Source organism: Heteronotia binoei, chromosome 17 (assembly GCF_032191835.1).
Source record: "Heteronotia binoei isolate CCM8104 ecotype False Entrance Well chromosome 17, APGP_CSIRO_Hbin_v1, whole genome shotgun sequence".
Taxonomy (NCBI): Eukaryota; Metazoa; Chordata; class Lepidosauria; order Squamata; family Gekkonidae; genus Heteronotia; species Heteronotia binoei.
Window position 1 is genome coordinate 11,719,662 of NC_083239.1, and position 27,892 is coordinate 11,747,553.

Genomic DNA, 27,892 nt, shown 5'->3' on the forward strand with positions numbered 1-27,892 from the left:
GCTGGCAGGAACCTCTACTCATGAAAGAGCTGTCTTTAAGTGAGCTAGAAGAACAGAAAAATGTACTTTGCAGTGGAGTTCTGCCTCTTCAAGAGCTGAGGAGCCGAGAAAATAACATACGAAATCTAAGCTCATATAGGAGGACTGGAATAACACACGTTTCTGCAAGCTAAGCAGATTGCTTATTGAAGATTAAGTGCAAGGCAGATAACTACTGTTATCTCAATAAGTCACTGACATCCATTAAATTTAGAAATTTTGTTTAATCCACAAGCTTTATAATAGCTTTAAGGTTTTTTTTTTTAAAAAAAAAACAAACAAAAAACCCCCAGTGGGAACATGACAATATCCAAAGTTCAGGTCCTTCTGACTTTGAGAGACCACAGCTCTGAAAGTTACACACTGAAGGACCACAACAAGACAAGGAGAGGGGGGGGGAAAGAAAACTATGATTGGGGCAACAACAACATTTTACAGAACAGAACTGTATGCAAAACTTTGCTGAGACTGTTGATCATGGGAACTGCCTTTAAGAAAGGGTGGGAGAGAGAAGTTAGGTACAAATGAAATTCCAGTGTTCTAAATAAACCTGTTGCACTAGTGTGAACACGCTGTGTTCAGGCTTAAGTAGGTACCATCTCCAAACTCTAACCTTGGTCTTCAGCAGAGACAATATGCAGGCAACCACAGAAAAACCTGGGGATTCACAAGTACTCTTGCTAGGGGCTTTTTTTGTTTGTTTTGTTTCTAATGAATGAATAGTGACTGTCTACAAGGTCAAAATTTACTGGTGTCAGGAAGTCAAATTGCAAATGCTTAGGACATTTCCAAGGTGGCAAACCAAGATGTTGAGAGGTCTGTCTCAGGGAGGAGGGAAAAATACTGCATTGAAAATTATAGTGAAACAAATGTCAACGGTCAAAGATGTCACTAGTACACTGTGAATGCCTTTCTGTAATGAAGATCCATGCCCTTTTTGTTTTAAACATGGTGAACTTCAACCTAAGCAATTATTACAATCAATGTTAAAGTCTAAAGCTCAAACACATTTTAGCAATTTTGAAATTGAAGTCTCAGTACAAACCAAATAAAATGTACATTAGATCAAACTCCTGCTTCAGCCTAAGAGGGTGGAGATGCTTGCGCCTTCCTCATTGACCTCAGTGCTTTCTCACGCAGATGTTTTTCCAAATCATCAAGGTTATCTTCTGGCTCACTCTCAGTCTCCTGAAGATAACAGAAAGCCAGCAATTACTTCCGTCATCACAGAATGTGAACCCACGAGTCATCCATCAGAGTTTGCCTAATACAAACAGCAAAACTCTGAGTTTAGACAAACAGCACCTAGTCAGGAATTCTAGCTGGAAAAATAAGCACTCAGAGAGAACCTAGTATTCAGTATGGCGTAGTAATTAAAAGTGTCAGACTAGGATCTGGGAGATGAAGGTTCAAATCCTCCACTCTGCCAAGGAAGCTTGCCTGTGTGATCTTGGGCCAATCACACACTTAACAACCTAACCGAGCTCACAAGGTTTGTGGATAAATGAAGAAGTCACATAGCCTACAGATGTTCATAGTTCAAAGCTATCAGCATATTCAAACAAAGGTGTTCCTAAACTCGATTGGAACACTGCAAGCTTCATGTCGGTTACTACAAGTTTTCATATTCCAATGTTTGCCATCCTAATAGCTTGTCGCATCAATAGCTCCACCTGTCTCCCAATTCCTCACCTTTTTGGGCTCTGTATTTTTCTCTTGGTCTTCTGGTGCTGACGTGGTAAATGCAGCCATTGCAGCTGCTGCTGCAGCTTTCTCCTTCTTATGCTTTTTGTGTTTCTTGTGCTTTTTATCTTTTTTATGCTTCTTATCCTTCTTTTTCTTCTTCTTCTTGCCACTCCCTTCCTGATCGGAGTTCTACAAAATCAAGCAGTTCCTTTAACTCTTGGTTCACACAAAACACTTAACAGCAAGCCAAGTAAACACTCCCAAGTAAAGGAAAACAAGCAGATTCTACCCTGCTATCATTCCACTGAGCAGTAGAGGCCCTTCCTTTAGAAGGCGGCTCCGAACTTAGCCAAGCTGAGTGGTAAGATACAACCCATTCCTCACAATGCCCACTGCACAAACTGGTCCTGCCCCACCCCCCAAGACCTCTTCCAAGACGTCACACACAAGGTGCTCACATTTGAAACACTGGCTTTAAAATAGGGAGTCAGTTATAATGATGTTGTTGTCAGTTTAGCATGGGAGATGGTTGGCTGCCAACTGAGCCTCAAGGAGACACACTGTTAGTGTTTGTGTGTTTTTGACACATTTGAGAAGTAGATCCTACGCCTGAATTAGAAAATACGCACCCTGACAGGTGATGGACTTGGTGTAGGACTCTTAGCCTTCTTTGCAGGGGCTGGAGGAGACCAGTGAGCAGAGGGTGATCGAGACTGAACAGGAGATGGAGGGGCTTGATGTTTCTTGGGGGGTGGCTCAGGTGATCCTGATGCAGACCTGGATGAAGATCCCCTTCTTGGAGAATGCGGACTCGGTGTGGAAGGCCTTAGGAAGACAACAGGAAATTTTATGAAAATGTCGTCAGTTTAGCAAAAGGCACAGACTCTGAACAAGAATTAAGTGGCTAAACACTCCACAAGTTTATTGATCCTATGTATAAAAGGCTGATGTAAGAACACAAATGCTCTTCCCCCCTTATGCCACCGATACGCAACTCTAAGCTGCTCACTCTGCATTCCTCTATCCCATCCCTCTCCACCCAAGTTGAGAACTGCCCACCAAGAAACTCTCCATTCCATCTCAGAACTGTGCAAATTTATATCTTTGTCTACTAAATTTTTTATTCCTCCCTTCCACCAAAGGACATAAGTGGAATTACATTTGCTCATCCCTCCTCTTAGTCTCACAAACTACTTCAAATATTGCACCCCCCGTTGAGGCTCCCCCCAACTCAATAAACCGCTTTGGGAAACTGAACAGTATGTGCGGGGGTGTGTGTGTGGTTTCTCATGAATCATCACAAACCTCCATTCCCTGGTTCGTGCCCATCCCTAGTCAAGACATTCCAGCCACCACACCAGTTTAGAACAAACATGCTGCGCATGTAGGCTCTAATAATAATAATAATAATAAGTTTTATTTATATCCCGCCCTCCCCGCCGAAGCAGGCTCAGGGCGGCTCTGATGTTGCAACTTTATGCTGAAATCAAAGGCTCAAAAATTAGTTCTCTTTCTGTTCTCCTCACATCCCCATGCCATCCTGACTTCCCATTGCAAATTAAAACTTATATTAGAGCTGTTTCTGGGACAGTTAAGGCAACAGCCAGTTTCTCAGTTTTGGTGTAGTTGTTTTAGATGCTTCCAACTATGTCAGCAGGGACCTCAAATATGAAACATGGGGAAATTATCTGTATGATGCCTGTCCCAACAAGAATTTTAAGTTACAAAATAATACGCACGCTACTACCCAGAAAGGTTTATTAGCTGTGAGTCTGGCACTATTATTCTAGGCTGCTCGGTGCATATTTTATGCTGCTGTTGTATCCTAGCTTGTTTAACAGTGTTGGCGTTTGTTTCTATTAATCCTTGTGATGATAATGGTTTTGTTTAATTAGTTGTAAGCCTCTTTTGAGCAAGTCTACTCCATATAAATTTTCTAAATAAATAAGTAAAATATGATATCAAACCTCCTCACATATATCAGGCATTATCTTTACACAAAAATCATTTGAGACAGCCTTGGGACATGCACATCTCTAGTTTCCCTTGGTGGACCAACCCCACCTATCTCCTTGACATCAAAGGGAGTTCTACCAGCCAGGGAATCTCACTTTTTTGACTTCTTGGGCTCAGGGGTCCTTGAAACTCTCCTGATAGGCCTGGTACTTGGAGATGGAGACAGCCGCCGTGGAGGCGAAGAGGAAGGTCCCCTGCGCAGTGGTGGAGGACTTGCAGAGGTACGGGAAGGCCTGGGCCGTGGAGATGGTGAATGTCGTTTGTTCTGCAGTGGGGAGCGAGCTTCCCGGTTAGATCTGCTGGGTGGGGATCCTTTCCTGTGCTTGGAAGATATGGATGGCGACCGCCTCTTGGGAGGTGGAGAGCTTCTTTGTTTGGGTGGTGGAGAGCGAGAAACTCTGAGCTTCGGCTGTGGAGAAGGAGATGCCCTTCGCTTGGGTGGGGGAGAAGCTGTTCTTCGCTTTGGTGGTGGTGAAGGGGAGTACCTTCTTTGTATTGGAGGAGAATATCTTCTAGGTGTGGGAGAATGCCGGCGAGGAGGTGGTGATGGAGACCTAAGCAATACAGGAAGGAAATTTTGAAGATATGGGTTGGATTCCGACTAAATTTTCTATCAGCTGAATGAAACTTTCCTGCCTTCCCTGTCTCTCTGATCTTGTTGCTCCATGGAAACAGTGGAACCTGAAGAATGAAGAGGGGAGGGGTTCCCTGCATCAGAAACAGTAAAATTTGTTGATTTTTGATGTATGGATCCAACCCATTTGTTCTAAGTTCCAAAGCACCTTCAACCACTAGCTACATTTCTAAGAGATGTTTAAATGACATGAGTTATGACTACAATACAGCAACAGTGTTACCTTCGGCGTGGTAAAGAAGGTGACCGGCGCCGTCTTGGAGGTGGGGCTGGAGAAGGAGACCGTCGTCTTCTGGCTGGAGGTGGCGAGGGGCTCCTCCTCCTCCTACTAAATAGAGGGAAAACAAACTCAGCAGATCTGCACATCTTTTAGGTTCTAGGTATGACTGCATAAAGTGGTGTACTGTTGAGCCAGGCAATCTCATAGCACCCACCAGTCAGAACCCCATTATTCCAGGGTCTAACCATCCCATGATAGTATGGTTCTGCCACTATTATGGTTCTGCATGGCTCCCAACAAGCCTTTAGGACAGGCTGCTAAACTGCTATCTACTTGGCTGGCTATGTCAAGGAAGAATCCCCTCACAAATGGCCAAGAAAGGAAGTTTTGAAATGAAGCAACCTTCTGTTAGCTAACATAATGTAGCAAGCACAGCTGTGTGCGGACAAGGAGACTAGTAACAGTGCATGAGTGTCCGTAACTTCTGCTACAATGCTGCCGGAAGGATCATCTGTTCAGCTACCAGGCCCATCTTCCCTGTCATTTTTATACAACATGTAACCTCTATTTTTGCAACAGATTCATGTCACATTTCCTATTCAAAGATGCAGCAATGGCAACAACACTGACTAACCCTACTCACACTCGAGAGTCCTCATGTTTCCAGACCAATTCCTCAAAGAAAACTGTTGTACTGGACCAGTCCTGAAAGCACTACTCCTTTACTGGCACAGAAACTCAAAGAAACAGATCTGGAAGCCTCAGCTCTCCTTGACAGTTGTGGAAACCCAACCCACTGATAAATCCATCTACATAAGGGATATGACCAGGGCTTTTTTTGTAGCAGGAACTCCTTTGCATATTAGGCCACACCCCCGATGTAGCCAATCCTCCAAGAACTTACAGGGCTCTTAACACAGGGCCTATTGTAAGCTCCAAGAGGATTGGCTGCATCAGTGTTACCTTCGGCGTGGTAAAGAAGGTGACCGGTGTGTGTGGCCTAAGATGCAAAGGAGTTTCTGCCACACAAAAAAAAGAAAATAGGCCTGGTTATGACTTGTTGGTCTGATCAAGGACTTGGGTAGACTTTGAATCTCAAGTCCATTTTCAGCCCTAATTTGGTTGTATGCAAATCTTGAAACTGGCCTTGATTTCTGTAGTCATAGGGCAGAAGAGCACTCTAAAAACAACATGCAGACTTTTTTTTACTGTGCTAAAACCCCAACATGACCAGTTTGTTACTCTTTCACAAAACACTTCTGCTAGCCTGACAAAACCAGAGCACAGAAACATGCCAAGACCCAGCAACCTGAAACATGGGCTCCTCTGGGCATATTAGCTGCTGGAGTTCAGGGAGTTCAATAAACTCACTTGCTGGGGAAGCAACAACAGTAACCAGATTTAGACCCAGCTCAGTTGAGCCTTAGTTGCTTGGATGAAGCTTGGGGTCACCCACATACTCATCATCTTCAATTTCAAGCAATTAAAGTTTAATTATTTTAAATGAAAGAGTAATTCACAGCAATTTAGTGAAATCAAGCCCAAATTACAACAAACTCTACAAAAGGTGTCTTTGAAGAGTGTCCACCCTCCAAAAAGTACTTGGAAAATGACAACTGGTTCAGAACGTGAAAGCTAGAATACTGATGGGGCAAGACAATTCAGAAGCTACCAATTTAACACAAGGGTGTCAAACATGCAGCCCAGGGGCCGAATCAGGCCCCCGGTGGGCTCCTATCAGGCCCCTGAGCAACTGGCTGTCATCTGTTTCCTTCTCCCTCTCTCTTGCTTCCTTTTGCATCACAGCTTGCTTTTCCAGGCTTGCTCAATCATACAGGAGCTACAGAGCAAAATCCCTATTTTCTCCATTGTCTGAGGCTCCTCCCTTGGGGTTGAGAGCAACTGAGCCAAGCTTCTCTTCCTTCTATTGGCTGAGGCTTCGTCCCCTTCCTGGTCCCGAGGAAGGAAGGAAAGAGCCAGAGCTTCCTTTGCCCAGTTCCCTGGATCCCATGGGAGATACAAAGAAAGCACCTTTAAGACCAATGAGTACTAATCTTTTAAACATGCTTTAAGGATTTAAAAAAAACCCTTTAATTGTGTTTGTCTGTGTACTTTATAAAGTTTATATCTTTGCTACCTAATCTTGGATACTTATGTCAGATTTGGCCCTCATAACAGATGATCTAACAGTTTCTAATTAGGTGTCTGGGACCCGGTCGAAGTGCTAGTTTTCATCTTTTAGAGGCTTAACCAGGATGGGCCTTGGATACCTTTTAAGACAACCTCAACCTAAGTGAATCTATTTGCTTATTACAGTCTTCCTCAAGAGGCCCTGCTCCATGACCACACCGGCTTGAATATACCAGATGATTTCCAGCACAAGGCTTTCCACTTACAAAACACCCTCTTAAGGTAGGTCTGCCTTTAGGCACCAAATCAAGAATTCTGGAACATCTCAGTATGGATTACTCCTGCTATCACCTAGCTCAGAACTGACCTTTTTATACCTATTTATGTGATTTGAGAATGAGAATGAGAATGATGAACTTTTCATGGCTACCCAGCTGAAATCCTTTAATCAGCACAAAGCTTTACCTAAACAGTGCATGCTGTGAAAAGATCCCAACAGCCTAAACAGATCTTGTAGCATTGTAAAGAACTTAGGTGACAGATGAAAAAAAGTAAGATGCCTGAAACTGGATGCATTAGCGATAACATTAGGCTACACTGTTAAAACTTTGGGGGTTTTTTAAAAAAAGGTCCAAGAATAATTCTGTGAAAATGCAGCGGTTGTCTTTGAACAAAGAGTTCCCCTTGTTTTATAGACTGTCCAGATTACCCTGAATGCCTAAACTTTTAGTGCCTAAAAATGGCAGTCCATTTTAAGATCTCAAGATAACTATTTATGACTTTCATAGAGGCAGGCAGCTCAGTTTCAGGAATCAGAATCCCTTTCCAACTTTAGTGGCACGTATATTTGGAAAACAGATATACTATGATGGGCTGTACCTACTAATTCAGTTATCTGATTTCTCTCTCTCCTGGTAGATGCACCAGTGGACAGACACTGATTTGGGAGAGGGATTTTGACTCGCTCCCTTCTCCCCAGTCCCCTGGTATATCACTTTTTTTTCATGAGCAATGAGATGGTTAGTTAAATCAGTGACCGGTGCACACTTTCTATAATCTCTTAGAAATTTGTCCTAATTAGCAGGTTCAACTGCTAACTAACCTTTTTACAATTGGTGATTGCCACCTCTTTCCCATCTGCATCCTGACAGCAGTTGAAGAAAAAGAAAACAAAAAGTCAAAACATCCCAAAAGGGTAACTTGACAGGATGAATTAAGCAGGCAAAAAGTAACCAAGTTAGAATTCTCGGCAACTAGGCAATCCCTTCATGATAGCTCAAGAAAAATTTCCCTCTACAAGACCTAATGACTGAAATCAGAAGATAACACTGAAGAGAATCAAATCAACAGAAATAGTGGAACTTGGTGTTTAGCAGGAAAAGGATAAGGCAAGCACTGCTTTCACTTGTACTTCCCATCCCATCTAGGTCCTAAAACCAATAGGCTTGTTCAACCCCCCCAAAATAGCAATGTAACAAAAAAGTTATTGCTGTTCAATATTCATTAAAAACAAATGTTTAATTGCAGCCACTATAAATACACTTTTACTTCCAACCTGTGCAGTAACGAGTTCAGCAACAATGGCATAGTTACAGGTAACTCAATAGTTACTAGCAAGTGACAACCAATGCATACAAAACAGAAAGAAAGTTACCGAGGGGAAGAATCTTTCTGCCATTTTCGTGGAGAGGGAGATGGGCTGCGGGAATGAGAGTGCCGTCTGCGCCTGCCCACTTCGCCGTTCTTTACATTTGACTTTTTTGGCCGTTCCTCTTCAGAGGAAGATGATGAGCCAGAATCTGTAACAAAATGGAAGGCAGATGTTAAAATGCAACAAATATGTGATGTTTGATTCACTGCATTAGTAATCTTTTTTTTTTTTTAAAGATCTTTATGAAACAACGATTTTTGTGTTAAGTTGGGCTTGCCTTCCAAAGACTTTCTGCAAACAAACCACTGGGTGTGGGGAGGAAGAACAGGAAGTTTCTTAAAACTCTGTCATGAGCTTCCAAGGTCAAAATGAAAATATATCAAGTTACTTTAAGAAATAATTGAGGGGGAGTGAACATAATGCATGTAATTGTCTTTCTGTGGCTAACAGCTTGATAGAAGACATCTAACTCTATCAGACATGCTTTCTTTCACACACACACACACACCATCACTTTAACATCCATGTAAGGATTTTTTTATATTGCAACATCATCTAGGCCCCACTGTACCACATACCATTAAATGGCTTTCAAGCAGCCATCTAAATTCAATTTACATAGTAACTTCCTTCCATTAACAAACAGCATTCATTATTTCCCCAGATAAGGAAAAAAAAAAGTCAGCCTGCCAACCGTTGATCTTTTTCTTAAGGAAAAGCAGGATGCAAAATTATCTTCACTAAGAACCAGAATCACTCTCAGGATACATTAGACCAGGTAACTGGGTTCTGAGAAAAGCTTGGCAAACTATTCTACACACACAACACATGGTTACCAGTGAAAAGAAACCATTTCTAACAGCGTGTGAAGTTTGTGCTGTGACCAGCTGGTTCCAGAGCACAGAACTTAGCAGGAGAACACAGATAATACGGCACTCAGTTTCTGCCTCTGGTCAAGCATAAGCAAATTGAGAGGATGAAAGAATGGGATAAGAGCCACCTGGGCCCAAAATTGGATCTGCACAGAAACAACATTCTTGCGAAAATATTACCCCGAGACCCAACATTATCAAGTCACAGGAGGAGGCTGCACATCTTCTAAAATGCCAATAAAGCAATACTGTACAACAAAGAGTGTGCCCCACCTCCAACTAGCCAAGGAACTCTAAAGGCAGTCCACCTTATATTTAAAGAGTCAGCAGTATAAGACGCTGCTAGACCTGAAGTATGCCTGAAAACTATAAAGAGTAAAGATAGCTTTAGGATGAACTACCTCACCCATAGACACACTACATGGACAGGTGAGCTCTGTCCAAATGTAGGGAGATGGGACTCCTGGCACATGTTTCTGCACTACAAGGAAATGAGGAAGTTACGCTGCCATCCTGGGTCACCAGCCACAGGACCCCAACTAGATTCCTCTTCCTCCACTACTCCCACCACCACCAGAATATTCTCAGGGCTTTTATCTGGCCTGAGGATCTGCAACCTCCAGACTCCTCTCACATGTAGTCTCTAAAACCACCTTAGCTCCTAGATTGCATTTGCAGAGGGAATCAAAGTGATCTCTAGTTTTCCTTCCAACAAAAGCACTATCCAGCTCTAACCGCTGTGCTATTCATTCCCTGTTCCAGAGCAAGAAATCTAAAAATCAAGCCATTTAAGTTTCTATCGAGTCTGCAAACAACTCCAGAAACCAAGTTTTGGTATCAAACTCAGGACAGAAACCCTACTAGCATAGCACACAAAGAAACCTGACTAACTAGATCTTGATCAGAAGTTATCTGAAAACAACTCATATTAGTAAAATAGGGGTCTGTGTTTTTATTAAAAATATCAAGACCGTTATCTTAAGCATGCTTGCTTGGGACTAAGCCCCACTGAATGAAACTAAACTCTTCTAAGCAGGCCTGGTTGTGAAGGCACAAAATACTGTACCAGATGAAGATTGCTGGTTCTGCCTTCTGTACTGTCGTCTTTGTTGTACAGAATCTGCAGCTGCCATTTTGCCACCTTTGTCATCTTCTGAAAAGCATGTGAATTGAAAGACTATATTAAGACCCAATTCCTTATATCAGTAATTCAGAATGCAGACCCCATTTACAGAACGAGTTTTATGATGCTTCCTCACATAGCCACTGTTTATTTTTTACATGTTACAAGTCCCTACAAGCACCCTACAAGGTGCAACAAAATCCCGCTAACCCGATTGCATTCACAGAAACATGCAAGTTTATTTTCTTTTTAAAAGTTCTATAGAACACTTACCTGATTCTGACAGCTCAACTTTTCTAGTCTTCGGTGCTGGTGAGGGAGATTCCCTTTTTTCAATACTTTTATGTTTGGGTGCTGGAAAAAAAATGCAACAGAACTGTAAGGAAGAACCAAGGAAAATTTGACTGCATATCTTATCACTCAAGTAGTCCCTGAGGTGCACAAGTATGCCTAGAGTATTAAGATGAAAAGCATATCCTGCAGAGAAGTCTGTTCTGGAGAGACCTTGCTCCAAGGTGAAACACCTCTGCCCTCTAAAGTAGCAGTGGATGACAATGGTTTAGGACATTCTCTCCCCGTTAAAGATTCTCAAACACACACTGCCATCTCTATCTGTGCTTAAGCTCCAAGTGAAGACTGGGAATGGATCCATTTTGCTAAGGAGGACACTTCTTTTTTGGTGGAAGGTTCCTTAGACTAGTGGAAGCACCCGTGCTAGCGGAACAGATCCACAGGATCCGAATCCCGGTTATTTGCTTTTGGCGGAGTTATTTATAATGCTTCAGTTATAACTGTGGACTCTGTCAAGCCAAGTTATATGTTTAGTCTTCTGTTAATACTTGGAAAAGATTTTTGGATTATTAGCATATTAATAAATCCTTCCTGTTGATATTCTAGGTCTGTAAAATTTATGTGTTGTTTAATATCCCAGAATTTAAACAGTTGTCATGTCATATTAATTACAGTTTAAACATTTTTGCAAGCAACTCTGAACATTAGAAAAACAGGAAAACAAAAAGCCTTGGATTGTTTCTAATGGATGCTCATCATGCTCTGATAATCTCCAACATGAGAAAGCTTGTAATTGTGGAATGATCATTTTGAAATTTAGTACGCAGTGGAAAGATGTATTTGGCCTCTCCACTCTGGATAGGCAAAACTTTTCAGAGTTCTCCAGACACAATACAGAAAGAGCTACACAAAAGAAGCATTCAGCTGTCAAAGAAACAAAGTTTATTTGACTTCACCTGAGATTCTGCTTGGAGAAACGGAGCTTCGCGTCTTCCTCACACGATTTGACTGTTGAGGTGTTGGAGATCTGCGTGGCTTTGGGGGTGGACTTACTGGTGGGGACGGCCGGTGCCTTCGTCTAGGAGGACTTGCAGAAGGAGATAGTCTACGTGTTTTACGAGGAGGGCTGGAGACAACCCTCTTAGGTGGCTTTTTTGGTGGAGATCGCGAACGTGAAGAGGAAGAGGAAGAACTGCTTCCTGACAAAGATGCTGACGATCGTCTTCTTCTGCAAAATTCAGGTTTTTATTAACCATGCACTAACGAAGCACATTTAGATAGCTTACACTGCCCTGTATCATCACAAAGATAATTGGCTTCTAACCACATTATTTTAGAAACAATTTTAAGACCATCTCCCCCCAAAATGCTTGTCCACCTTAATTTTAAACCTACAGAATACAAGCAATTTTGTATTTCCTAAACTACTATTTGTGATAGAATAGGTTCTCTCAGTAGTTCAAGGAGCAGAATAGCCCAAAAATGCCCTCTCCAAGGTACTGAATAAGTGAATTTCAAAAGCCTCTAGGTCAGGAGTGGCCAAAGTTGCTTAAGAGACAAACGGAATAATCATCAGATGTTTGAGAGCCACGAGACATGGAGGGATGAAAATAGATGGGGAGGGTGAGGTGGAAAGAAAGCAACTTTAAATGCATTCTCCAAGCCACTGGCTGCCTTAAAGTGATTTAAAGAGAGAAATATCTTCTCCAAGGTAGCCAACAAGGCGGTGGGGGCTTCAAGAGCCAAACAATATGTGTAAAAGATCCACATGTGGCTCCCAAGCCACAATTTGGCCACCTCTGCTCTAGGTTATTAATGACTTCCTTATTTAAAACAATTGACTTGAAGATAAACACAAACACTGTGGCGAGTTCTGCTGCCATTATCTACCTCACTGCAAAGTTCATGACAACCTTAAAAAAGAAGCATTACAAGTTGTACCACTGTCCTTGTAATAAACTTTCAGCATAACCTTAATTAAAAACAAGCGCCAGAAAGCCTCAGGATCCAGTTATACATATCAGTAACGTTAAACAGCATGCCACAATCAGGAGATTAGGAAAGTGGGTCCTGCTAGTTAGGACCCTGGTTTACAAGCTAAATTCCAGGCAACCCTGGTATTCTCTGGAAGCCACTGAGGACAATCCCCATTCACAGAGAAAAGGCTTCATGGAGCCTTCATGAACTGTGTTTGACAGCACACACCTACACTTCTCATCACTGCACAATCATTGTGTGGAAGGCAAGTTAATGTGAAAAAGGTTGCCTGAAAACATGAAGCTCAAAAGCTGCAGCAGTTGTGTTAGAAACCCAGCCTGCACGATTCCTTGTATAAATATGTAAGAGCTCCTTAGCAATAGAGATCATAGAAAACTGGGTCTTAGAAGGAATTTGAGACATTCCAAGTCGAAACAAATCAAAGCCCTCTCCAATCTAATACATTTTGGTTTTGCACATCATGAAATGGTAGCTGTCAGCTACAGAAAATTCCATACCTCACTCTGAGAGGAAGATTCAGAAACAGTTATGTTTAACAGATCTGAATATTTTTGTCAAAACTGGCTACCTGAACACCATGTTCAGGGTCACTGGAAACAAACAGGTGAGATTTCTTTTACTCTTGGAATGATGTACCGTATTTTTCGGACCATAAGACGCACTTCCCCCAACCTCATTTTAATTTTGACTTAATCACCTACCATGAGACTACATTGTTATGCTCACTGCTAGTTTTTAACAGCTCTCTCTAAAAGGCTGTTTAGTAATAAAAGGCCTAGCAGATTACCAATTCTCTCACCTTGCCAATACATTCAGAATGGCCTGTTAATCCTTTGTGGATTTCATAAGTATTTTGGTCTGTGCAGCTGCTACAACTCAGGGCAAAAATTCAGCATACCAACTTTTATGATGCCTCTAGAATGTTTTGTAGTTGTCTAAGCACTCTTCTCTCAACATTTTTTGGTTCCGCTGCTACTGTGATCCACACAATGGACAGAAGATGCACATTTATTTAACATTACAGACGCACTTCCCCCCCAAAAAAAGTGGGGGGGAAAGTGTGTGCGTCTTATGGTCAGAAGGTACGTACCTTCGGGGGGCGCTTTGCGAGCGCCGGCTGTGGAGAGGGCAGCGTGCTTCCTACTTGCCTGTGTGCCTGCCTTCAGCTGTGATGTTTAAAGCAAGCGCTGGGATTGCTCCCTCCCCCCTCCGATCCCAGCGCTTGCTTTAAACCTCACAGCTGAAGGCAGGCACACAGGGAAGTAGGAAGCACGCTGCCCCCTCTGCAGCCGGCGCTTGCGAAGCGCTGGGGCCACGTGGAGCGATCCCACGCTTGCCTGAAGAAGATGGAGCCAGGCAAGCAGGCGCGGGGGAAGCGCCGGATCAGAGGAAGAGGCAGCGGATCGCCCTCCAGGAGGAAGGTGCGTCTTTTCCTCCGATGCGTCTAATCGTCCGAAAAATACGGTAACAATAATTTGTCCATAATGCTTATTTCTTGATCTTTAGTGTAAGCTCTTTCTAGAAATGAAGTCGCCACATATACAAGTCAGTAAATCTGTTTGTGAATGAATTACAAAATGGTTGTGAAGTGCTGGATAACAGGAAGATATCTGACTTATCTTATCCCACATCCTTTCCCATGAAGTTTTGTGTCATTCTACAAAGCTTTATGAAAAGTACCAATGGTTTATACACACCTACAAATTCACAGTGTTGCTTCTTCTCTATCTCCCCCCAAGGCATCGTATGAGTCCAACCAATCAGTACATCAGCACCTTCAAATATTCCAGCACCCTTTAAATGTTGGTGACTCTTGCTCCTAAAATAGCAATTCTTACCGCCTCACAGGAGATCTGCTCCTTCTGTGCCTGGGTGGAGGTGGAATACGTCTTGGTGGGGATCTTCTCCGAGGAGAGGGGCGCCGTCTTGGGCTGGGGCGTCTCCTTGGTGAATAAGACCTGTCAATACAATCAATGAATACTGAGATAATTTCCTGTCTTACAAATTTACTCAGACTGAGACTTGAAACTCCCCCCAAAAGATTCCATATTCATAGGGCAGACCACTATGTGCTACTGCTGAAAAAAAAATGGTGCCACAGAAGTAATTAAGGTCCAATACACAAGTGTAAGCAACACAGTTTGAGCTTGGAGTGATGATCCTGAACTGTCCTATGAGCATCTCAACTCAAACCACATGGACACAAACCAAGATACAGTTCCATAATGTGCTCAGACATTCCAATGGAATCTCTGGAGGGAAAAAACCCCCCCTTAACTAGTAGATCATGACATCAATGGAGAAAAACAAACATCTTCAAAGGTATATCATTTTTATTAGGCTCACTGCATTTAAAGTTTTAGTATCAGAACATTAAATGACCATGGAAGATGGCATATGCTCAAATAAAAGGAAAACAGTTATTTAAGATTAACCTGGATCGTGATCTATGACGCCTTTTTGGTCTTGAATGAGACTGAGAACGTGAGCGAGATTTTGATCTAGATCTGGATCGGGATGGAGATCTTTGACGGTTCTTCTCCTTTTCTTTCTCTTTCTCCTTCTTTGAAATTCTTTCTGGAGATATTTCCTTAGTATCTGGCACAGACTCAATTTTAGGTACTTTCAAGATGTCACTGTGGAAATTGAAATTTGAAGTTTCAGACTATGGTTTACAATTGGGTTAACAACAAAAAGAATAATAATAATAAGGCTGAGATAAGCACAACTTGACAGATACTAATATTGAATTAAGCAAGCAGGATAGATGCTATATTAGAAGGTTTATTTTGTCACAGCTGACATGGTGACCTGTTAAGGCAAGGGTGTCAAACTCATTTGTTATGAGGGCCGAATCGGACATAAATGAGAGCTTGTCAGGGCGGGCCATGTCAGGCCAGGCCGTGTGTGTTCCTATTTAAGATTAGGTAGCAGAGATATAAACTTTATAAATGACACAGACAAATGCAATTGAATATTTTTTTAAAAAAAACTTAAAACATACTTAAAATATTAGCGCGTTGATCTTAAAGGTGCTTTCTTTATATTTCTCCCATGGGATCCAGGGAACTGGACAAAGGAAGCTCTGGTTCTTGCCTTCCTTCCCAAGGGAACCAGGAGGCGGAGGAGTCTCAGCCAACACAAAGAAGTGCTTGGCTCAGTAGCTCTGCTGTGTGACTGAGAGAACCTGGCAAAGCAAGCTCTGCCTTCCCCCCTTCCTCTCCAAGGGAGGAGCCTCAGCCAATGGAGAAAATAGAAGCTTTGCTCTGTAGCTCCTGTGCAATTCCTGATTCGCCCCCCAGGCCACATGTTTGACACCTGTGCCTTAGGGTTTTCAAAGTAAAAGATATTCAGAGATGGTTTGCCACTGCCCACCTCCATATCATGACTCTGATATTCCTTGGAGGTCTCCCATTCAAATACTAGTCAGGGTCAACCCTGATTAGCTTCCAAGATCTGATGAGATCAAGCTAGCCTGGGCTATCTAAGTCAAGGTATTAGAAGGGATACAACTTTACATTTCTCTAATAATAGTCCCATTTTTGCACAAGCCAATTCTGCTTAACAGCCAAAACAATTAACAGAAAACTGTCACAAACACAACAAAAAACAGTACAAATACACAAGAACACAGGGAGTTGGATCAAATGAGCTTTTCCACTGCAGTAAATGGAAGCAGGGGGTCCATTTTGACCGCCACCAAGGCTCAACCAGAAGTTATGAGATTTGCATGGACAAAAATTATGCTGGACAGAGGAATGTTATAAAGAGGAAAATTGGGAAAGACTGTGTGACACAGCTGGCTGGATCCAATCAATGGCTGGCTGGATCCAATCAAAAGTCAGGCCACTGATCCATTAGTCTGATTGGCAGCATTCCAATGTCTTAGGCAGAGGTCTTTCACATCATCTACAGCCTGATAATTTAAACTGGAGGTGCCAAGGATTGAACCTGAGAACTTATGCATGCCAAGCAGCTACTCCACCACCAAGCAACAGGACTTCCTACTACTATACCAGCATACATTAAGCCAACAACTTCCAATGGTATTTGTAAAGCTCCAAAAATAAGAGGCAAGTCATGCCATGATAAAATGACTCTTAAAAAATGAGTTCCAGAATAATGGCAGTATAGTAACAAGAGATAAAAAAGCAAGAATAAATAAGAGTACCTTGTAGATGTTGCTTCCTGGATTAACGTTTCTTTAACTTTGATAGAAGGCTCTGGCTCAGGAGTCTCTTCTTTCTTTTCTGGTGCAGGAGTAACACTACGACTCTTAGTTTTATGGTGGGGGGAACGGGAATGGCTGCGTTTCCTCTCTTTCCTCACAGGGGAGGAGCGCCTTCGAGGGGAAGGAGATCTTGATTTGCGCCTACAATCAATTTTGATTTAATTTAGCTGCCATTTTTAAAATATTCCAAACAGACATTCATTTCAACTAAGCATTTCCATTACTCTCTCCTAGCAATGTTTCTGTTGCCTCAGAAAGGTAAAGCTGATGTCTGCAACTCACTGGTTTGGTGTAGTGGTTAAGTGTGAGGACTCTTATCTGGGAGAACCGGGTTTGATTCCCCACTCCTCCACTTGCATCTACTAGCATGGCCTTGGGTCAGCCATAGCTGGCAGAGGTTGTCCTTGAAAGGGCAGCTGCTGTGAGAGCCCTCTCCAGCCCCACCCACCTCACAGGGTGACTGTTGTGGGGGAGGAAGGTAAAGGAGATTGTGAGCCGCTCTGAGACTCTTCGGAGTGGAGGGCGGGATATAAATCCAATATCTTCTTCTTCTTCTTCACTTTCAGTATAAAACTAAGTGAAGCTAAGTTTTAGTGGTAGAGGACACAATTGCCAAAAGCAGTTCAAGTCTACAATAAATTACACTACCGAAGAGGTCCAGATGTCCACAACAATGTAATAACAGTCCAGCTGGATCAGACCAGGGGAGCATCTATTTGACATGGGATTAACAAATAGGAAAGAGATGCCAAGACCTTATCCTGATGACATTCCCTATAGAACTGGTTTTCAGAGGTTGACTTTTCACAGCTAGTAGCCATTGATGGGTCTCCCCGTCATGAATCTGCCTAACCCCTCCACATACATACCCCTTTAAAGTCATCTATGCTTCCAGGGATCACTAAATCCACTGATAACAAATTCCATAATTTAATTATTCGTTAAGTAAACTAGTACAGTAAAAGGTACTGGCACCAATTTACTGGAAATTTCAGTTTACTGGAGTCTGAGTCACTTGGTCACAAGCCAAGTAAATATTTGTTAACGGGCAACTCCACGGCCCCATGAATGCTGGTTAACAAAGCTTTTTACCTTCCTGAAAATACTGCCCATCAGCTGGTTGTCCCATAGTTTTAGTAGGATGGAAGACAGAAAAAAAGTTTTCCCTGTCTGCTTTTTGCACCCCATGTACTATTTCATTAACCTTTCTTGGGTCACCCATTACTGTTTTAAAAAAAAGCCCCACATTCTACAGCCTTTCCTCATAGGAAAGCATCTCCGACCCCTTCATTATGTTGGTTTCAATTACTTCAACTACAGGCAGGACTTTTATGCATGACAATTATGCATGACAACACCAACAATTAGATATCTACCGTCTAGGGCTTCTAGACCGGTCCCTTTTTTCCCTGTTTTCTTTGTCTTCCTTGTCTCTCTTATCTTTGTCTTCATCTTGTTTCTTCATAGAAGCCAATTTTTCCTGTTCAATCTAAAACAAGAGCATTGTCTTAAATCAAAAACACAAGACTGCCACAAATGCTGAATCCATACAAGGAACTTCTCTCTCCTCCACCACCACCTCATTTAGTGTTTCAACACAATTCAAAACACTTCAACTTGCATATGCTATTTCATTATTCTCATTCAGATGTACAAGATGGGTCATTATTCTCATTCAGAAATACTCCCTTGAAGCTATGGAGTCTTGTTATGAGCTGCTGGCATTAAAGCTGTGAGCTACTGCACGAATCAGTTTGCTCTGGGGCCATTTTTCTTGAGCTAAGACAAAAATGTGTGAGCCAGAGGCTAAAAAACTGTGAGCTAGCTCACACCAACTCAGCTTAGAGGGAAAACTGGTCAGGCAATGGAGAGAATGGCTTGCCTCTAAAGGCCAACAACAATGAATTCCTGGAAGAAGCAAGATTTGGACAGCCTGATTTATAAGCCAGTATACTAGCTCAGATACTGTCAATCAGCCTGCAACTTCACATTAAGTGCCTGGGTACGACCAAAAAACTGTATTCAAACCCAGCTGGGCTGGGTCCTTTTTCTCTTAAAGAGCTAACCACATTTTTAGCCATTTCTGCCATGAAATTAACCTTAACGGGCAAGTGAAGAAGCATTTTTTTTAATTTGCTGCTGAGAATATCAGTGGGAGCCGTTGTTGAAGAAAACACCAAAATTCCTTGAGTGGTGAAGACACTGAAAAACAATGCTTGAGAACTACATCTGCCAACAGTGTATTAGCTCCTCTCCACACACAGATTTTACAAGGTATATCAATGCTGTACACTGCATTACAAACATGAGCTAAACAGCTAACTACACAAAAAAGTCATCCAGCCCTGTAGTAACAAAACAGAACTAGTAATAATCAGAACTAGTTAACTAGGTGATGTACACACATTTATGAAATCAGTAAATGTACTAGTGAAATAGTAGATTTTCAGAGTTAACCTGGAATTTGTTCTCAAGTCAGTTATCTGAAATATTGGTCCTGCAAGCCCACAGTTGAACTGGGATTTGAAAGCAGGTTCAAGTCTAATGCTCTTAATCCAAACAAAAACGTCACACCAATTTAAAAGATTTCTCCCTCTCATGAAAACAGAACGTCAGCAAACAGCACAAAGCTGTTACAGAAATCATTTTTCCATTTGCCACCAGCCAGCCCTATGAAAGCCTTACCTGTCTCTGTTTTATTTCTTCTTTCTTCAGCTCCAGGAAAGCAGATGGAATACCAGCAATGTTTTCTTGCGCACTCAGCAGTAATGGCCACAGTTCCCCCATGAACTCTCTAGCATTTTTCCCGTTCAAGAATCCAGTCAAGTTGATTTGCATCATTTTGGAATCTGGATTCTGCAAAGAGATACATGACAGGAAGAAAAACAGGTTACGTGAAAAAACAAACCCTGACAAACTCATTTTAATTTTGACTTAATCACCTACCATGAGACTACATTGTTATGCTCACTGCTAGTTTTTAACAGCTCTCTCTAAAAGGCTGTTTAGTAATAAAAGGCCTAGCAGATTACCAATTCTCTCACCTTGCCAATACATTCAGAATGGCCTGTTAATCCTTTGTGGATTTCATAAGTATTTTGGTCTGTGCAGCTGCTACAACTCAGGGCAAAAATTCAGCATACCAACTGTTATGATGCCTCTATAATGTTTTGTAGTTGTCTAAGCACTCTTCTCTCAACATTTTTTTGGTTCCGCTGCTACTGTGATCCACACAATGGACAGAAGATGCACATTTATTTAACATTACAGAATTTATAAAGCTACAATGTACCTGAAAGTCCTGCTGTGAAAACTGAACAAGAATTTACGCATGCATTTGCTTACTTTCATCAGCAAACTAGACTAAGCCTCCACTATCTAGCTTATGGAACAAAAGCTGCCATATTGGGGATTTTTTGTTTACAGTTATGTAATGTCCACAAAGGATTAAGAGGTCGAGTGGCTCACAGTACATATGGGCACTTGAGTTCTAACATTGTTGTTCAAAGCAACAAGGTCCATATAACAAGCACAGCTCAACAGCACAAAGCAAGTACAGATTCCAGGTGTCTTCAGTTTCTTCTTGGAACTTTGGGGGGGGTTTTGGAATCGCCAAGTCCCCTGTAGAGAAAGATGTTCCCTTGGCTTGCTTCCGACTCCCTACTGCAACTCAACCACCTTGAGTTTAATGTTATATCATTTATCTAAATTGCAAAAGACGAACAAGCAATAATGAGTACACAACCACAAAAAGGAAAAAAAATTGTTTTAAAAAGTTCTTACGTTTTACATCATGCTTTCTACGAAGGGGAACTAAAAAAATGCTTATTTCAGTTTTATTATACTACTACATGTTAGAAGGGTACTTCCTATTACAAACTTTATTCAGCTGATCCCTTAAAAGCTTACTTCCCCAGCTTGATTTCTATGCAAACATATACGTTTCCAAATAAGGCTGTTAAAAAATAATGAAATCTTACGTTCAAATACAGCATAGCCTTTTCTCCCCTTTTAAACAGCAACACCTTTCTCAGTTGAAAGGTCAACTGTTCAGTCAAAGCATAAAGATGAATTCTTCGGAAGGAAGATTGAGCATAAAGCATATTAGCACAAAAGCATTTTTGCCAATAGTTCAAAGAAAAAATTTCACTGTGTCTTGGGATGCAGTGGCAGACTGTGTAAAATAAATGATGAGTCTATTATCATGAACTCAGCTTTATTAATGCAGTTCATGCTTTAAGATTGATGATTAATTTTATTACAAGGGTGCAATCCCGCTCTACCATTACCAATTTATCTTTTTTTTCTTTTTGCCATTATTTCAGTGGGAGCTCAAATTTTTAATTAAACTTTCCTTCTACATCAATCTGAGGGATAGTTTTACATCATTCTGAAGTGTATTAGCTCCCTCCCCAACTACAGACAACCTTTTTCTACCAAGTTAATTTTCTACCAAGTTGATCTTAATACCACAACTTCTCCTGAGAAGTCTCTTACCAATTTAGAGCTGCACCACCTCAATGCTTTTGCATTTAAACCTGATCTACTTCACAATTTCAAGAGCAGTGTAAAGCTTTGCCCAATTGCTCTCTGCTGGATGCTTTGTCTGTCTTTGGTTCGGCCACTTTACACAACTCACCTCCAAACACACACTGCATCATCAAGGGAGTTGGTCAGAGCGACATTGGACACTCACTCTGCTGTGACCTAATAAGGTGATGGTGCTATACTTCAGACGCAAGGAATAACTTCCATTTTGGTTCAGGCCTTTTAAATCATAAATCACATCATCATTAGAAAATTGCTGTCAAAGTAACTTAACATGTAACAGCAAAATCAACACAGTAAGTCTGATTTTTTTTTCCACCTGAGCAGTTTTGCAAACTAAAGCACCTTTCACTAAAACTGCCAACCTTAACAACATGTTTTACAAAGTGATTTATTCACAAATATACATTGTAACAACATCCCCACCTAATTTCATCAACTGTTTTCCATAGAGAAGTTTCAGACAGTTTCCAAAGCATTATGCAATACATTTACTAATATGTAGATAAGTCACACAGCAAAATCATTACCTTCACTTCCAACTGGTTGAATATAAATTCAATTACTACATCATCTTCAAATCCAAGGATTTCTGTTACTCTTTTTGTTATCCAAGGCTTGATTACTTCCAGGTTTACTTTGCTCATGTCCACCTGTGTTCATAAGACAAAAGTATTACTATATTTTATGCTTATCAGCATAATATTTCCAACAAACTGTCAAACAGTATAGGTTATTGCAAATTATGCTATAACACCAATGTCTGAATTCTTGTAACATGATGAATAGTATCCATTTTTGCCTGTCACTAAAAGCCAATGGTTTGCAAAATCTTTCCTCAGTGGAATTAAAATGTCTAGCCTACCTAGAGTGATGGCCAGAATTGTCCTGAGAAGGCTTGACTGGTTTCTTCCGTAAAGCAATTAAATGGTTTCTTCCATAAAACAATTAACTCCAGCAATTTTTTTAACCATCCTGGCATATTTTTTCAGAAAATAGCTGTTACCCGGCCACAACTAGCTATAGGTAAAATGAAACTGCTTCACTGTTTAGTCACATTCAAAACCTGACAGCAAAATTAAAAACAGTTCTTTCCTATTTCTAGTGCAATGAGTTGTTAGCCTTACTTTTGGCTTCCTATATTCATAGCAGGCTAACACATTTGAATTCAATTATATTCTGCAGCTTTTAGAAAAATTCAGTATGAATCTCTCTGAAGAAGGTAACAAAGTCAGCTTAGACAAAGGTTGCAGGCAGTCATAATAGGCGCCAATATTCTTTTATTTGGACCAAGATATCACAAAACAGTGTGCAATGTTTTCTAGACTACTTGGTCAGGCTAGATGTTCACTAAAAACACAAAAGGGACAGCACTGCAAAAATGTAGATTGTTTGAATACACAGTGGGGAAGTCTGCACTGAACTTACTTTCTTTTCTAGGCATTCTGCAAACTTGAGTTGCTTCAGGAGCTTCTTCTGTTTGTTGCTGAAACGGTTGTCCTGTTCTGCGCTTGTTCCCTAAAAGTACAACAGAGTTTAATTACATGACCTATACTTAAATGAGTTTATCAGCCCTTCACAATGCTATTTTACTCAGTGGACTAATTTAGGAATTGTCTCTACACCCGCCTCTAACAAACTGCATTGTTAGACAGCTTTGTTGAAAGGGTCTGGCTTGTCCATAAAGCTTATTATTATTCAGTATGCAATCCTGAATAAGAGTTCATGATAAACAAATTTCATAATGTGCCACCCACATCTGTTATAAGCTTTTCACAAGAAAGCTTAAAGGTGTGTCTCACAATACTGATAGCTATAGAATAGACTGTAATATGTTAGTTTATATTTTCTGTTCATTCTCATAAATACAACAGGGCACCCATGAAAAGTAAAATGAAACCTCAACAGTGAAAACAAGTTACTTTTAATACTATGAACAACCTTGAAGTAATCACTTGATTTTTAGTTAAAGCAAACCACTGAAATGAAATGTTTCTTCCAATACCATTCTGAAAGTGGAGCAATAGTAGCTTTTAATTACAAATGGTAGATATCATACTACATTGGACACTGAGCTACCAGATACGTATAAGAAGGGAAAAGCAACAACTGGCACCAGGAAGGAGAGGGAAGAACACCACTGTTGTCTTATAAAAGAGCAAAGATTAAATTCTGAGATATGTAGATGTGATCAGACTTGAAAGCACTCCATTAAGGCAAATCCCATTACCATGGGGCACTTTGACAGCAGGCCTATTACATATGTGTGGGCATTCTTAAAGACATCCAGGTTATACATACATTATTATGATTGGTAATGTGTTATTCTTACTCCAAGCCAAAAGGGACGTGTAATCAAATAATCTCTTAGCTTATACATTTTCAAAAAATACTTGCTCTTTTTATGTTTTTATCATACTTCCAAATAAAAAGGTTGAAGGAACTTTTATTTTATCATACTTCCATACATGCTATTTTATCAGGCTTCTAAATAAAAGACGCTTTTACATTTTAAACAACCAGACCATTTACTCAAAAGCCATTTATTGTAGCCTTCTTTTATGCATGCAAATCTCTCTCTCTCTCTTTTATACATGCAAATAGAGAATATAAAAATAACTACTGATCAAGCACTAATCCAATCTATGCACTGTAGGAACTAAATCTGAAAATACACTTTTATGTATTCAACTTTGTTTGCGAAGCACACTGCAGATAAATCACTCAAAATTATAATTGTGCCTCCTTGGCTTTATAGGCATGTTGCTAGTTCAGAGACTGGCAAAACATCTTTAGGATGCTGCTCAGGTACAGTCACTAAACTCAGCGTCCACCTGGGTGCCATGCCATGCAGCAACTCTGCAACGCCTCAAAAGACACTGTTCAAACCTTGTTGACAGTCTGTACTGGGCTGTAATTCCCTGGCACCACCAAGTACAGCAAAATTTGTATCCCATATACCTAGACATTTTTTTATTTTGCTTTTACAGAAGCTTGTGAAGCTACAGCATACAATTCAGTACATTATTAGTCCAAAATATATACTGCACTGACAATTACAACTGAAATTATGAAATAAACTTCAATGCCAGTCTCACAATGTAAAACGTTTGTCATATTTTGTGTAAACTATGTGCTGTTAGCAAAATTAAATCATCTTGCTGTGGCAAAGTAACACATCCATGACTCTAAATGTACTGTGCAGCTGTAGGTACCCTAAATCATGCAGGGCTAGGAAGCTAAAGGCTATCAGTCCTGACACTGGTATCATATGACCCCATAATGCAATAGAAGGGTATGCTGCCTCATACTGAAGGCTACCCTTGACTTCACAGAATATTTGACCAATGGACAATTCACCAATTAAAGTGGACCATGGACAATTCACCAATTAAAGTTTAATTAGACTACTGATTGCAACTCCAATACTAATGGCAACATACTCTTAAACTTGCAAAGATATCACAAAATGGTTGATTATTGCATATGAACATAACTTGATTATCCAAAAACCATACCTAAGGGTAGCTAAACTTGGGAAGTATGCCACAAATCACTAGCACTGCTGTAATGTACACTACAATGCAAAAGACAAGGGAATGCTGATTTTACAGCATCAGCTTGGTGTTACATCATAAAGTCATGCCATCTGTGCTGTATATGGCTGGCCACCCACAACTTATAGGAAAAGTGCTCCACATAACCCATGTGTTGGAGAAATGATGAAAGACATCATTTTCTCAACACCATGGGTTTCTCAGAAGCTCTTCTAAGACGAGAAAACTTCCTGCAGGTTTCAGCCACCGGGGAGTACTGGACATATGGTCTAGATCTGTGTTGCAGAGAAGCTACTATTAAGAGTGCTCACTTAAGATAGAAAGTTCAAATGCCACTGATTGGGAGGTAGCAGTTTAATATCTGACTAGGATATGAGAAACCAGGTTCAAATCCCAGCTCTGCCCATGGAAGTTTCTTGGTGGATAAGCCTGGGCCAGTCATGCTGTCAGCCTAACCTACCTACTTCACAGGGTTGTTGTGAGGGACAAAAGGCAAGAAAAAAGAACAAAGCAAGCTGCTTTGCACTTCCAGCTGGGGAGGTAGAGTATAAATTAAGTAAATAAATTACACAAACCTTCCCTTTCCCTCCAAACACAAAGGAAGCATTTGCTTATTTGCACATTTTCTCTACTCCCTGTTTTTAAATATATACACACCTTAACTACTTTTACACGGATCTTGAAAAATCCCCTTCCTGTAGACCAAATCTTCCACAAAACATTGAAGCCTGCATTATCGCTAACCAGTTTTCCAGCAACTGTTCTCATTTTGTCTACATTATAGCTCAACACAGAAATGTTAGTTCTTTTGGCCTGCTTGCTTTTCATGACCTTTTGACCCATGCACCAAGTAACCTCCCTTTACAGATATACATATCCAGGCAAGCATGTACTTGCCAGCTGATGAAGCAGACCCCAGTCTAATAACAGCTCATACACTGCAACTTTATATCCACTTAAAACAATCAGTTCACTTGAATTCAATGGGATGTCCTTTCTTAACTAAACACCTTCAAGCCTCACTGATATATGGGCTTCCATAGGAGCCACCAACAATAAAAACCAAGCAAGATAAAGTAGGCAGCTATGTTGGTTCATGGCAAAATCCAAAAACAATTCAACACATTTTGCAATTGGGAGAACTCAAAAAACTTGCATGCTGTATGCTGTACTGTATTATTTGGTTGATCTTAACCAAATACACTACATGATGTCCGTGAGCCGCCCTGAGCCTGCTTCGGCGGGGAGGGCGGGATATAAATAAAAATTATTATTATTATCTTTGGTTCTGGATTTCACCACACAAGTTTCTTGTTTTCTCTCTTTTTTCTTTCTGCTTAAAGAGGGATGAGGGGAAAGGGAGGCATACAGCACACCTGTAAATGCCCATGGGGGGGGGCGCAAACGTGCCCTTTCTAGATGAGATGCTAGGTGTGTTTGTAGCGACGGAAATAAAATAGTAGTCCACCAGCACTTTGAAGACTAATAACATTTATTCCAGCAGAAGTTTTCGCGAGCCAGACCTCACTTCCTGCCTGATGCATTCTGGCGTATATCCCCAAGGCCGACGCATTTATATTAACAAAACAGTGAAAGAAATGTATGCAAGCATAAACTATTATGGGCTTTCTCCGTTATGGCCCCTACATGGTGGAATCAGCTGCCGGAGGAGGTGACGACCCTCTTCCGGCTAGCCTACACCTAGCTAAGATGAGAACTCAATGTAGCTTGGCCAGACGTCTGTTCTGTATGTAACTGGAATGTTTACTGGTTTTTAAGGTTTTAACTGTTTTAAATGTTTAATTGTTTATATATTTAAAATTGTTTAATTTTTTTTATGTTTGACCAATTTCTGGAAGCCGCCCTGAGCCACTTGTGGGAAAGGCGGGATATAAATCACGAATAAATAAATAAAAATTAATTAGTTTCTAAGGGGTCCCTGGGCTGCTGTTTTGGTCTCCAGCAAACACGGATATGCCCACGAGGGGGGCGGAAAATGCCCCACTGAGATTCTCCGAGGCCGATTCTCCTCCTCGCGTTTTTCTTTCCAGCAGCAGTTTAACGAAAGAGACCAGGGAATCATCAGGAAAAAGGAACAGACAAGGAACGAGAAGGCGAGAGAATCGGGGGGGAGGCAAACAGAGCGGGAGATTCCCTCCCCCCCTCCCTCCCTCCCCCCTTCCGTTTCTGCCGCGCGCTGGAAAAGAGCCGCCATTTTCTCCGCTCCTCACAGGGTCGGGTGAGGGAAAAGGAAAGGAGGGGAAAGGGCCGGCCGGGCTGAGGTGAGCCGTGGCATAACGCAGTTTTTATCCACCCCCGCCACGGCTCAGACATCTTTCTCCTATTCCGCCGCTCTTCCCTCCCTCAGGAAAGCGACACTTACGCGGAAGAATCCCGCGTCCATCTTGACTCCTCCTGCCTGGCCGCAGAGAGCGCTGCTCCGTGTCCCAGCATGCGCCGCGCGGCTGGGAGCGAGAGGAAGAGGGCGGAGCGCGCGTGCGCCGGCGACGTCCTTCTCGCGTCGCTTTGGCTCTTCGGGCTGCCGCGCGCGAGGAAACGGAGGTGACGTTTCGAGGGGCGGAGCCTGAACGAGCCGAGCCAGGGCGCGGTCACGTGACCTACACGTCGGGATCAATCGCCGCGGAAGAGAACGTTAAAAAAAAAAAAAAAACGGCCACAAGCCAATCAAAAGGGCTCTGTGGAACAAAAGTGGGACGCGGCTGCGGCTCTCAAGGAGGGCACGGCAGAGCTGCGGGTCTTCCGCGCTTGCACCGTGATGCACAAGAGTTGAACATATGAAGCTGCCTTATATTGCATCAGACCCCTGGTCCATCAAAGGGTCCCAAGCTGAGATTCTTCACACCAATTTGCCCTGGACCCTTTTTAGTTGGAGATG

At 41.6% G+C, this 27,892-nt stretch overlaps 1 protein-coding gene across 8 annotated transcripts; it reads right to left on the reverse strand.

Moving 5' to 3' along the window:
- Positions 1-243: 243 nt before the first annotated feature.
- Positions 244-27,526, reverse strand: SRRM1 (serine and arginine repetitive matrix 1). Of its 8 annotated transcripts, none has more exons than XM_060258345.1 (18): positions 27,380-27,526; positions 22,868-22,957; positions 21,970-22,092; positions 19,577-19,747; positions 18,268-18,380; positions 16,832-17,032; positions 15,096-15,296; positions 14,499-14,618; positions 11,619-11,890; positions 10,645-10,725; positions 10,315-10,401; positions 8,380-8,524; positions 7,828-7,869; positions 4,599-4,703; positions 3,837-4,295; positions 2,355-2,550; positions 1,732-1,914; positions 244-1,227 (listed from the first exon to the last, which is right to left on the reverse strand). In XM_060258345.1, exons 1-18 carry the CDS (start codon positions 27,398-27,400, stop codon positions 1,123-1,125), a joined length of 2,715 nt encoding a protein of 904 aa, XP_060114328.1. In that variant the 5' UTR covers positions 27,401-27,526; the 3' UTR covers positions 244-1,122. The 8 variants fall into 8 exon arrangements, with proteins under 8 accessions (XP_060114328.1, XP_060114330.1, XP_060114329.1 ...); XM_060258347.1 differs by having other exon boundaries at positions 16,832-17,002; positions 27,380-27,499; XM_060258346.1 differs by having other exon boundaries at positions 4,599-4,700; positions 27,380-27,499.
- Positions 27,527-27,892: the final 366 nt, after the last annotated feature.